General features: G+C 48.4%; 1 protein-coding gene across 1 annotated transcript in view; it reads right to left on the reverse strand.

The window, feature by feature from the left end:
• Slc4a5 (solute carrier family 4 member 5) overlaps window positions 1-13,291 on the reverse strand; it is a 63,187-nt gene that overhangs the window by 22,865 nt on the left and 27,031 nt on the right. Inside the window, exons 10-14 of the mRNA XM_050164962.1 lie at window positions 11,627-11,801; window positions 10,875-11,008; window positions 9,325-9,596; window positions 5,254-5,312; window positions 3,517-3,717 (exon numbers count right to left, since the gene is read on the reverse strand). Coding sequence (XP_050020919.1) covers window positions 3,517-3,717; window positions 5,254-5,312; window positions 9,325-9,596; window positions 10,875-11,008; window positions 11,627-11,801 — 841 coding nt within the window. The remainder of the gene's footprint in view (window positions 1-3,516; window positions 3,718-5,253; window positions 5,313-9,324; window positions 9,597-10,874; window positions 11,009-11,626; window positions 11,802-13,291) is intronic.

A 13,291-nucleotide genomic window follows, 5' to 3' on the forward strand; every position in this document is an offset into this window, starting at 1 on the left:
AGAGAGAGAGAGAGAGAGAGATCGGTCTACATTTTGTTGGTATCTTTCACCCTCAGTGGCATTTTCTCTACAGAAAACTATCTACAATTTTATCTCATTCAACAAAATATAGTTTTGTTTGGTGCAGTTAAAAATTTCACATAAATGGTAACATATTATTGGTAATCTTCTGACACTTTCTCTCTTTTTTTAAGACTTACTTATTTTTATTATGTATACCTGCACACCAGATAGATCTCACTAAATGGCTGTGAGCCACCATGTGGTTGCTGAGAATTGAACCCAGAACCTCTGGAAGAGCAGCCAGTGCTCTTAACCTCTGAGCCATCTGTCCAGCCCCCTGACACTTCCTTTATTTGCTCAAAATTATTCTTGTGACATTTTTCCTGGTAGAAAGAGCTGTGTATATTAATTTTAACAATGGTTCCATGATTGTTTCCTGTTTATTTATTTTAAAATTATTTTTATGTGTGTAGGTGTTTTGTCTGTGTGTATATGAGTGTACTGTATGCATGCCTGGTGCCCAAGGAGGTCAGAAGGGAGTGTTGAATTCCGTGGAACTGAAGTTACCAACAGCTGTGAGCCACCACGTGGGTGCTGAGAACCAAGCCCAGGTCCTCTAAAGAATATCGGTGTCTATAACTACTGAGTCCTTTCTCCAGACTCTCCATTTATTTATCTATTGTACTGTAAATTTATTCAGATTAGTCAGTGTGGCCCTCCTGCTTTGGAAAGCTGATGCAGGAGAATTGTCATGAGTCTGAGACAAGTGGGACTATAGGCTAAGTGAGACCCTGTTTCAAATTAAAAAACAACAGTGATTACTTTCGTATTTTCTCCCTAGAATCAATGTTCTTGTGACTACTGTGTGAGACTTCCCTGGAGTGTACACCGGGGTGTGGAGGTGACGGCCTGAGGACCATGTCATCTTCAGCTCCGTCCCGGGGGCATAGCATTCTCAGTCCATGGCTGGCACTCCTGAACAGCGTTTTTCATCTGCAGACCCTGGTATTCAACTCTACATTCACTGACCTTATGAGTACCAACCAGATCGGTCTTGTTTTTCTCCAGGAGGCAACAAAAAACCTTTTTTTTTTTCTTTAAAAAAAAATGTTTGTGCGTGTGTGCGTGTGCGTGTACACACGACAGCTCGTGTGTGTGGAGGTCACAGGACAGTTAATGGGAGATGGTTCTCTCCTTCTACCATGTGGTCACCAGTCTCGGTTGCAAGCACCTTTACCTGCTAAGCCTTTTCGCTGGTTCCTAATCTTGGTGAAATCTAGAATGGCACTAAAGTTCAGCTAGAAATGCAAGGGCAATGACGATGTGACTGGAAAAAGACAGAGAAGACCTTGGTCTATAAGACGATACTTTTCATAAAGTGTAGAGCTGAGGACTGTGGTACTGGCATATAAACAAGCCAGTGAAATGGAAGAAAAACAAACCAGAAGGGGCACTGTTATGCAGGAACACATGAGACATGGCAAAGGATGCTTTGCAAAACAGTACAGAAAACAATGCTCTTTAAAAGCAAAAACAGAAACTGGGACAATGAGCCGTTTATACAAAACACAAAGCATCACTATCTCCCGTTACACATCAGAATCGCTTACGATGGATTGCGGAGCAAACACGAAAGGCAAACAGGGCTTTAAGAGATGACACGGGGTTTCCGCCAGTATTTTCTAAAAGGGAGATTTGGCTGTTTGATTACAGCAAAACTGAGACTTCTGCTCATTAGCAGCTACCATGAGCCAAGTCAAAGAGTGGGAGAGGCTGGGAGAAGGAGACTCGGCAGTTAAGAGCACTGGCCACTCTTGCTAAGGTTTGGTTCCCAGAACATACATGGTGGCTCACAAGAATCTGTAACTCCAATTCTGTCATATCGGATACCCCTTATCTAGTTTCTTTGGACACTGCATGTATGTGGGGAACATACATACACACAGGCAAAGCATTCGTACACATAAATAAAACAAATGAGTCTTTAAAACAACAAAGAAATTTAAAAGGGGCCTAGCAAGAAGGCTCAGTAGGTAACCCTGAGGACCTGAGTTCTACTCCCAGGACCCACATGGTGGGAGGGAAGGAGTGACCCCTACAGATTGTCCTCTGACCTTCATACATGAGCCATAGTACGCACACATACAAATTATAAAAAAAAGTAATAGCAAATTTTTAAAAGACTCAAAGAGCCAGTTAACAGAATGGAAACAGGTCTTTGCAACACACACATCACAAGAAAGAGAGTACACATCACATAGAAACCAAACTCAACAGAAAACATGACAGTTGAAACAGAATATTTCCAAGAGCAAAGCCAACTTGGCTATATGGCCAATAAACACACGGTAAGGTGTTTTGTTGTTGCTGCTGTTTTACTTTATCGGTCACCAGGGGATAAAAGATTTAGAAACACAAGGAGTTTAGAAGCAAATGGCCAAGAGGAAAACACCCGGTGCTGTCATGGGAATCTGGACCTTTCTGCCTCCAAAGTCTTGTTTGCTGTTGTTTGATTTTCAATACTGGAGATTAAATCTAAAGCCTCATCTAGGCATGGTGGTGCATGCCTTTAGTCCTAGCACTTGGGAGGCAAAGGCAGGTGGATCTCTGTGAGTTCAAGACCAGCCTGATCTACAAAGTTCCAGGACAGCCAGGGCTATTACACAGAGAAACCCCGTCTCATCTCGAAAAATACCAAAAGGAAGAAAGAAATCAATCAATCAATCTAGGGTCTCCTGCATGACAGATAAGCACTCTGACCTATATTCCTAGCCCTCTTTTTAAAACTTTAATCTTATTCTTAAAATGTATTTTTGTTATTTCTTATGTGTGTGTGTGTGTGTGTGTGTGTGTGTGTGTGTATGTGTGTGTGTGTAACTGAACGGTATTATGGGCCTCTGGTGGCAAGTGGAGGGCATCCTGTCCCTCTGGAGCTGAAGTTACTCAGGTCAGTAAGAGACAGTTGTGAATCACACAATGTGTGTGCTGGGATCTAAACTCAGGTCCTCTGGGAGAGCAGCAGACGTTCTTAACTATGGAGCTATCTTTTTAGCCCCTTTGTTTTCTTTTGAGATAGAATGTATGTTTCCCAGGCTGGCTTTGAATTTATGATCCTCCTGCCTTAGTCTCTGTGGAGCTGTGATTACACGCTTGGGCCACAGGGCTGGGCAAAGTTTGTGCTCTTAATTTGTATAAATACCTCAGGTTAGAGTATCCTTGGTAACCATCTTTTCAGATAGAGACCCCCCCCTGGAAAGACTGCATGGGGGTGTTCCTTTAAACACACACACACACATACACACAAACACACACGCATAGGTGCCATTGGCCCCGCTGTGGAGGTCAGAGAAGAATGTGTGGGAGCAGATTCTCTTCTTTCACCGTGTGGGTCTTGGGGATACACAGGCTGTCAGTGGTAGTGAACCCCTGTACCTACAGAGCCGTCTCACTGAGCTGAGCCTCCCTTAAGAACACCCCGGATGGAAGTTCTACCTACCTGCAGGGGATTCTTACCTTGGTAGGAAAGTAGCGGCTGAATTTGAATTTCTTCAGGGTCAAGGTCATGGAGTAAGTCCCGAAGAAAAGGATGAAGGACATGAGGGCCAGGTCTGGGATGAACCGGCAGGAGTTCCCGAGCAGGCGCCCACCGTAGCCCAGACACTCTTTCTTGCTCAGCAGGGACCAATCCAGCGCTGTGAGGTTAAGGGGGGTGTACTTGGAGACCAAGCACAGGAGAAAAGGGGTCAGGACCCTCCTTTAGACAGTGTGTCCTTCTCCCTGTGGCCCTGGGTAAGCTTAAAACCTACCAAACCTTTGAGGGTCCCTAGCCCTCCTCTCCTGACCATGATGATGCCCTAAGTGGCAGAATGGTGTCCCTGGGGCAGGCTGTTTAAAGGACAACAAGCGGGTAGTTCCCCAGGAAGGTTAGGGACTGTTTCTTCAGTGCGTTCTGAGCTATGCGGTGTTGACAGCAGTAGGAAGATGCTTTCTCCTTCCTCCCACAGCTCTGTCTCCCGTTCCAGGCCAAGAGCCATGGCGCTACAGATGCTGCCTTCCTGGAGACAGTGTCTCTTCCTTTCTCTATGCATATCCTCATTATTTCCTTCTTGGGTCATTCCAACCACTTCCTTCCTTGGTGTCACAGATGCTAAAATTCAGAGATTTTATTCACTGTTTCGTAGTCTCTGAATTTTATCATATATGTGTGTGTGTGTACATATATATGTATGATTTGTAACTGTTGGCTTCACAAACGTGGATTTAAGCAGTTGCAAATAAAAATATTAATTGCATCTGTCTTGTGAGTGCATTCATTCTCCCTCCGTTCTTGACTTCCTGCCTCAAGCCCCTGCAGCCTTGACTTCTTTGCAGTGATGGACGGTAGCCTGGAACTGGGAGCTGAATAAACCCCTTTCTCCCTTAAAGCTGCTTTCTTTTGCCAGGTGTTTTATCACGCTGAGTGGAAGGGAACCGGGTTGGGAGTTAGTCAAAGCCATTGTAAAAGGCCTCACAAGCCTTTCCGCACACTCTTAGAAACCTGAGCCTGCTCTGCTGAGTCACTAAGGAGTGAAAAAGCAATGCAAAGACACAGACCCAACCATCCCAGCTGGCCCTCTGAGGCCAGCTCCCAGCACCTAACACATAAAAGGCACTGGAGAGTAAGCGCTGCCTGCCTCCGCCCTCCTCAAGGTCTGAGATTTGAAGTTTTTGGCTATGTAGTCAACTGAGATGGACAAAGACTGAGTCATTGGCTGCCTGCGCAGGGGAACGTAAGCATCCTTAGGGGCACTAGAAGCATCCAAGGCTGCGCCAAGGCCTACATGCAACCCTTTACCTGGATTTTAACTTTGCATCCTTCCATCTACTTAGGATGGGAGAGGCCTGAAAGCCACGGCTTACCGTTGTTTGGGAAGGCAGCAAGGACAGATCAAGTTCATGGGGGGGGGGGTGATAAACTTCTGGGTCTGAGAGTGCATGGTTGGATAGGAACTGGGGGCTCCTGGGAGAACGCACTACAACCTGTGTATGTATATAGCTCTGGTCACATCTACCACCTCCGGGCACGCACATTGTGTTTCTGCATAGAGATGTTGCACACAGAGGATGCCTTAGAGCACAGTGCTTACAGTTATGAACTTAAAATCATTCACAGAGCCCAGGTGCTCCTGGGATTGACACCCCAACTCCTTCCTGACTCCCCACCATAAACAAAAGCCCACGAGCAGTCTGCCCTGATAAGAAAGGGCTTACCAGAGATGTGTTGGTGTTTGGTGCCAGCAGGGCTGAGGCATTGACCGTGGTTGTGTTCACTGGAGAAGACACAGAGGACAGGTTAGGGTCAGTGGGTCTTAGACATAGCCTATAGTCTCTGCCCAGATCCCTCTGCTCTCAGACTTCACGTCCCCTCTGCTCCCATAAGGGAGGGAGTTGAACAGGCAGCTGCGCCAGTGCAGAACAGCTCGTCCTGAGGACCAGCAGCCAGTTCTAACACTCAGCTGAGTGATCTGGTGCTGAGACAGGCTGATGAAGAGCGCGTCTTGTGAATCCCTGCAGGCGCTAGACACAACTGTGTGCTGTCAAACTTTAGAAAAGCATCTCAAAGAGCTAGTTCCATGTCCTGCACTATGCCAAACCCTGGGAATGCACTCATTTCTTTCCCAAATCTCCGTGACGTATCCCCATTTTATAGATGAGGCAACTGAGGCTGTGACATTAACTTATCTATTACCTAAGGTTTCGGAGCCCATGCTTGGCGCTATGACCCCATCCCAGACCACTGGGAGAGAAACTATAAGGCTTCCTTTCCACCCAGTTTCTATCTATGGACACTTCTCTCCCACCCACTGCCCATGCACTTTAAAGGCTCCCTGGACTTACCAGGGTGAGCCTGATGTCGCCTTCTCTAATCTGCCCCTCCAGTGCAAGGCAAGGAAAGTAAACCTGGATCTAGGTCCAGAAGGAAAACCAGAAGCCCCAAAGGGCTGCTGGCTGGCAGCTCTTCACTCTGCGTCCCTTGCTAAGCACCCCGTTCTCTGACCTGTGTCCCTGAGTGTAAGTATCTAACACTCTCTTGAGGTCTGGGAGGGAAGCTGGGGGAGCCATTCCCAGCCTCACTTCCCTCCCTCCCTCTCCTGTGTCTGGCTTCCCTGATTCTTCATCACCCACAGGGCCGGGCTCCCCAGGTGATGTGGCCACTCATCACAAAGGCTGGCTTCGGAAGGCCGCTGCTTGCCCTCTCTCTGGACTACATGGGTGAAGGGGAGCCTGGCTTCTCCCCTTCCTCCTCCTCAATGACAGGTTTAGGGGCCAGGGGCCGTTGCTGCTATTATCTGAAGTGTTGTAGAATACTCGTTTGTTTCTGCTGGCTGGCTACCACCCAGCGAAAAGACCCTGATCCTGAGACCTCACCCAGCCTCTAGCAAGCTGTCCACAGGGCTGGGTATGATTACAGAAGCCGGTTGCTTCCGGGCCAGCTGGATCAGTGTTGACGCCAGACAGAACGGTGCCAAGGGCATTGTTTCCTAAAAACCATCCTGAAGAAAGCCTCCTCATGGGAAATCAGGTAATCTATTGCCTCTCCTCACAAGGAAAGACGATGATGCCCAGTTAACGCTATGGACAGAGAAGCCAGACAAGAAGCCCCCGTAGGGATTATTCATTCTGCTGCTCAAGAGCCCCAGCACCAGAGGCTGTAGGCCAGACATCTCGATGTCTTCTACTGGGGCTTGTCAATTCTTTTATAGCAAGAAGTGAAACCCTACAAGAGATGTAAGAACTATAGTGTGGAAAATTCCAGAAAGGTCCAAGTATCAAATATTGTACAATTAATTCTAGTGTGCACAGAGTGGTACTCACTTAAAGTTGAGAGCGGCCAAGTCAGCATTTGCAGCATCCGTAAACAGAATACAAATCAGTTACCATGGAAAAAAGATTAAATAGAAAAAGATAGTGTCCCAAGCAAGCTTGTGTGAGAAAGAACGTGAGAGGAGGGTGGTGTCCCATCGTTAGACTGGGCTGTGTAGCTAAGCTGGGGAAGCGGAGCAGTTAGTCGGTAGGTGGCACACGAACTGGGAACAAAACCCCATCAGTTCCCCACTGCCCTCGTCTGCTAATGTCCAGACCTTTGCAACCCCATTTCTCCTAATGAAAGTGACCCAGCAATGGCACGGCTCGTTTATTCTCTGTGGAGAAATCTTGTGGGATCAGTGGCTATCACAGCTCAGTAAAGCTAAGGTTTTCAGACTTGGGGAGGGAGCAGCAGAAGCCCTTGGAAGGCTTGTCTGTACATAGCCAGCTGGGCTCTGTCCCAGAGTTTCTAGGCTCAGGTCTGGGGTTGGAGCCCATGGTTCTGTATTTCTGATAAGTTTCTAGTTGGTGCTGATGCTGCCAGGCTTGGGACCAAGCACTCAGAACCATGAAGATGACTCAAGATAATCAGGTATGCAGGCAAGAATGATGGGAAGAAATTCAGAAACAGGCAAGCTTTAGGATACCCTCTGAAGCTCACTGACTATGCTCCTCCAGCCCCTGTTCACAGGCACCCCTAAGTAAATAGAAGGTTCACTGAGTAGCCAAAGCTCCTCGCAGGACCCCAGGATTTTGGCTATTTCTAAAAAGAGACAAGGACATGTGTTTCTAGAAGGCAGGGTTAGACCCAGTGTGTGGACTGGATCCAAAAAGCCCCCTATCCCGCAGAATCAAAAGGGCCTGTGGTAGGACCTCTTTAGAAATCTAAACAAGGACCCAGTCAAAGGGTAAATCTCACCTCTCACTGTTTAATAGAACAACTCAAAGCTAAGGCTAGAAAAAAGAAAAGAGAGAGAAAAAAGCTAAGCCTAGATAGACTTCTTTCCAAAAATCAGAGCCATAAGGGGAGGAAGAACATCTTACGAGAGACACAGGCTGGAGTAGGATCCCATACTTGGAATGCAGAATATCAGCTGGCAAAATCAATTTTTTTAAGGCAGGGACTCAGTACATAGCCTGGACTGGTCTGGAAATTCCTATGTAGACCAGGCTGGTCTTGAACTCACAAAGATCCACTTCCTTCTGACTCTCAAGTGCTGGGATTAGAAGTGTATGCTAATTCACCTGGCATGGTCAATTCTTTTGATTATTATTATTATTATTGTCATTAAGCTAAGGGATTGAATAACTAATATCTACTAATTTGAAAACCTTGCAGGCATCGCTAATAAACACTGATTACTCTTTGACAGTCAGGGAAACTGAGGTTCATTGTGGCCTTGGGTGGCCTCTGTATCTCAGTATGCTTTCTGTCAGGCCAGTATAGTGGTGCTTGGGTAGGTCTTGCACCCTACGCTATATTCCCTTGGGCCCGCTAGGTTCATCCCGCTAGCTGCTCTTAGGGGCGTGTTTCTGACTGTGACAGACATCCCATTCTGAGGAGGCCTTCACTTTGCAGATGATGATTTCTTTGGTCAGAAAGCGACAAACATGAATGGCACTGAGACTTTATTATTAGGTTGGCCAGTTGTTTGCTCCAGTCCACTCGGTGCTGGGGTCCTTTAAATACCGTTGGCGCACGCATGCCAGACACTAAAGGGTTGGTAGCTCTCACGAGCTCTCCCCACTGCAAATTCTTCCCTAAACCAGCAGCAGCTGGCTTCCTGGAATGTCTCCTAAATTCTCATTCCACATCCTGTGGTCCCAGAGGGTAGATGAGGTCCTTCATGACAATCCCTTCAACCCTCAACTGCCTAGGAGGCCGAATGAGGCCAGTTTCACCAGCTCTTCCGACAGCGTGACTGGCCAGGCCTCCACCCTGACTGCAGTAGGGATGTTTGTCCCCTGGGTTGGTCTCGCTTTATAAAGCTTGTAACCGCATTGGCGGTGGTATGTTGAGACAAGTTACCATGTGTTAATGGCACTGGGAGGGATCATCAGATCTACCCCAACTTGGGCAGTATTACTGACAGAAATAACCTCCATCCCAGCCCCTAGTCGGTAAATCATGCCTTGCTCTTTCACGAAGTACCCTGCAGCTTCCTGATTACAACCCTGGTTGCTTTGACCACAGCCGTGTGGCGGCTTTTACTGGAGCTATCATCCCCTCAAATTCTTTCCAAAAATTAGGTTCAAGACTCTGCAATTAGCATTGTGAATTTCAAAGCCAGTCTGGGTACCACAACCAAGGCCAGCCTCGGTTACATAAGCAGACGCTGTTTCAATAAACGAAGGTCCAACATTTGCTCCTTCGGGACACTGAGCACCTGGCTAAACAGCCCCTCCAGACGAGCTCCCCTCCTGCACTGAGAGCTGCAGTAGAAGGGGTGGGGGGCAGTGCACATCGGGGATTACCTGTGTCAGGAGCCACACACTCGCATCTGTAGGTGGTGATGGAGTCAGGCTTGAAGTCCGTGTTAATGGGATAGTAGCTGAAGGCACCAATCATCTTTTTGATGGCGTCGTAGATAAAGATGAAGCTGATGAGGGTGGAGAAGCCCTCTTCAGTGAAGCGGGTGATATACTTGATGATAAAGCTGGCATCTGTGGCCACCAGGATAAGGCACTGGATGGCTGAGTGCAGGCCAATCCAGAGGCGGAACTCCATGTAGTCCAGGCCATTGGCCCTGGATGGCAAAGGGAAGTGAGTGACCTCCTGGGGTTGGCTCCCCAGCCCCGCCCAGAGTGGCTCATACTTCTTCGTAGCATGGATGCCTGTCTAAGGACTGAGAAAGGATAGGACAGGGACTATCCCAGGTTGGGCTGCCTGATCTGTGTGTATGTATGCTTGTATGTGTTGCATGCACATGTATTTGTGGGTTTGTGTGTATATTGAACACACAGGTAGAGAGTAAAAGGAAAAGTGTCTGCTCAGCACCCCTGAAGCCGGGTTCTCATCACAAAGGAGATTTATTTGCCCCTGGGGGACAGAGGACAGGGAATAAGAGATAAAGACAGGAGATATTTGTCTCAGGGAGGGTAGACAGACAGAGGACTGCCTCTGGCTAGAGAGGAGACAGATGTGGCCCACAGGCAAATGGTGCTCTATAAAGATAAAGGGGAAACCCCACATTCGGATGAGGTGTTTAATTTTAATTGGGCGTGTTAACTAGGTGAGCCAGTGGGGGCTTCTGATTGCTGGGCTTTAATACTTTGATAGCTGGATCTTGGTAGGCAGCCTCAGGAGGACAACGTGGCTAAATAAGGGACTAGACCTTGGTGGCTAGCCTCAAGAATGCAATCTGCTGATTTTTACAAAGGCGGAGAGAGTGGGAGAAAAGGACAAGGCCTGCCAGAGCCGTCCTCACAATGCTTGAGCTGGCCAGAGTCTGTCCCTTCAGGGAGTCCCAGGGAGCCACCCATCTCCACCCCCAAGCTCCAGGATTGTAAGCATGTGACACCAGATTTTACGTGTGGGTGACTTCTGGGGACTCAACTCAGGTCCTCGTGCATACAGGACAAGCACTTTACTGACAGAGCCACCTCCCCAGTTTTAGGGGTGCCTGGTCTTTGAGAATTCTAGGACAGGACTTCTCTGAGTGTCAGGAAGCTGCTAAGACCTAGGTGCTTGGAGGAGATTTTAAGCTGAATGTTCTGGAGCCACCTTAGGAAATTTGCAAGGCACCTGTCCAAGGCTCTGTATCTACCACACCGACTTTCCAGTGAGCAGTGACGTGGCCTGGCTTGCTTCCTAAGTGCCAATCTGCATTCAGATGACTTCAAGGTAATTTATAGGAATCAGAAGAAACCACCCACCAACTATAGTTGAAGATGGCCCTCCTCACATGCCCCCTCCATCCTCCTACTCCTCAAACCCCACCCAGCCTGGACCTATGCTCCGCCCTCGCCTTAGCTGACTACCTCAATTTCAAGAGTAGGCATGGAGCCTACCATGCGATACCTACTTGCTGAAGTCAAAGAGGAGCTTCTCGAAGATGAGAATGGGCCCCGTGCTGCTGAGGATGATGAGGGGCTGCCCCGAGAAGAGGCAGAACAAGGCACCAGCCATGGCAGTGCCCAGGAAACTCTCCATCACTCCCTGTCAAGTGAGAAAGCAGGAGGCTCAGAGAGGCAGAAGAGGCTGTTGTGTGGCAGTTTCCTGTGAAACTGACACCTTCTGTCTTGGAGGGAAACTCATCAGGATGCAGGAGTTTTACAGGGGTGTAAAACAACCCATTGGAAAGGGAGGTGAAGCTTCCCACCCTGCAGGGAAGCTCCTCAAGTTCAGAAAGCAAACAACTCAAGGGCTTCAGGAAGTCCCTGAATCTGAACAGATACACTAGTCCGTCCCACACCATGCAGACATCAAGTATAAGGCTTGCTGAGTGATAACTTCAGACAAACTGAGCTGCCCGCAGGAGGCTCAGGACAGCTGAGCCACCCCGAAAGGACCCTCTTCACCCTGTTGAGCTGCCCGCAGGCTATGCAATGTGCACTCCAGGTTTCCATCTTTTGTGTGCCGTCACCCTTGCTGGGGTTGGCTTTGGTGATACAGCTGTATCTGAGTCATTTCTGTCCCTGCTACAAAAGGTGATGGCCAGACTCAGGGTGGTACCCGCAACCTTGGTGCTGGGAATACAAACTGAAACTCTTTATGGCCACCAGGTGGCAATAAATTTGACTGATGTTTACTGGTCTGTCCCCAGCTCGTGCTCACCTGATAATTGTCCGTGGCATCCCCCAGAAGTCCACCAAAGGTTATGGCATTGGTGATACAGCCCAGGTAGATGAACAGAACTGCGGAGATGGACTGGATGTGGAAGCCGTCATAGAAGTCACTTGGGAACCAGGGCAGCTTCCGCTTGACGTCCAGGCGTAGTCCCCCAAAGAACCTGCTTGAGATAGGCAGGAGACGGCTTTCCTCTACAGACAATAGGAGGGGCCGGAGTGACTCAAGGGCCCCAAGGAGTCTGGGGTGAGGAACAGAAGTGGATGGAATTACAGTCTTTCTACCAGAGCACTGAGAATCAGACATGACTCTTATCAGTTTGAAAGTTTGCAGTCAGCACCATCCATGCTGGGGAGGCTGGAGCTGGACTCAAACTGTTCAAGAGAAGGACGTTCTGATGGGAATATCCCACCGTGATGGTCTTCCTCGTGTCCCTAACCAGCCCGACCCGTATAACACATAATGGTGAGTGTTAGCTGCCAACTCCAGACTCTAGACTCATTTGGGAGATGGGTCTCTGGATATGCCTGCGGGGGATTGTCCTGACTTTGCCAACTGATCTGGAAGACTTGTCTTGACTGAGGGAGAGGCTGCTCCCCGGGCAGGAGATCTGGGACTGAATGGGAAAAGCCAGATGAGAACGAACACGTATTTATTGTTTCGCTGCCTGGGTGTGGCTGCAATGTGACAGGTTCCCCCAAGCTCCTGCGGCTTTGACTTCCCCCAGCGTGAGGAGCGGTAGCCTGAACTTCAAGCCAGAACAAACCCTTCCTCCTTTACATGGCTCTTGTCAGAGTGCTTTTCACAGTGAGAAACTAAGGCACAGCCAACAGCTCTATCCCCAAAGTCATTGTTCGCACAGAGCCTTGTCCTAAATCTCAGTCAACCCGGGCAACTCCAGGAGCAGCCAAAGGACTCAGACAAGGACAGTTTTCTCTTGTTCCCCTCAAAGAAGAGAAAAACGAAACCTTTAAATAATGCTAAGATTTTAAAACACACTGTTATATATTGGATTGTACTTCTTTTAAAGAGATACATTAAACCTTCAGCCCCTGGTGCTGTGACTATGATTCTATTTGGAAAGCCTCCCGGTTGGGAATGCAGCCCGGTTGGTAGAGGGCTTGCCTGCTGTGCATGAAGCCCTGGATTATAACCCAAGCATGGCTGTGCCTGTGAGTCCAGCTCAGTAGAGGGTGGCTTAGGAGCATCATCAGTTCAAGATCATCCTCAGCTGTAGTAAGCTTGAGGTCAGCTTGGGTTACATGAGACTACAAAAAAAGTATATATTTGCTGATATAATTAAGTTACAATGAAGTCATTAAGAGTGGGCTTTGAGTCAGCTGTTAGAGAAACAGGGCAATACTACCCAAACACCCACCCAGGGTCTCGGAAAGCCATGTAACAACACAGACAAAAACCGGGGGAAGCAACTGCCAAGCTAAGGACAGCCATAAGACTCTCAGCTGCCATTAGCACTCCGAGGAGGCTCTGCCCATCCCAAAGGCAGTGGTGCCCTGCTGGCATCTTATTTTAGAGGCCAGGGTTGAGTGAGACAGGGTCCCACGTTATAACCCAGGCCTGGAATTTGCAACAATCCTCCTGCCTCAGTCTCCCCAGTGCTGGAATTACAGGTAGGGATCCACCATGGCCCTG

Source organism: Alexandromys fortis, unplaced genomic scaffold, assembly GCF_014885135.2.
Source record: "Alexandromys fortis isolate MF-2015 unplaced genomic scaffold, M_Fortis_MF-2015_v1.1 scaffold_138, whole genome shotgun sequence".
Lineage (NCBI taxonomy): Eukaryota > Metazoa > Chordata > Mammalia > Rodentia > Cricetidae > Alexandromys > Alexandromys fortis.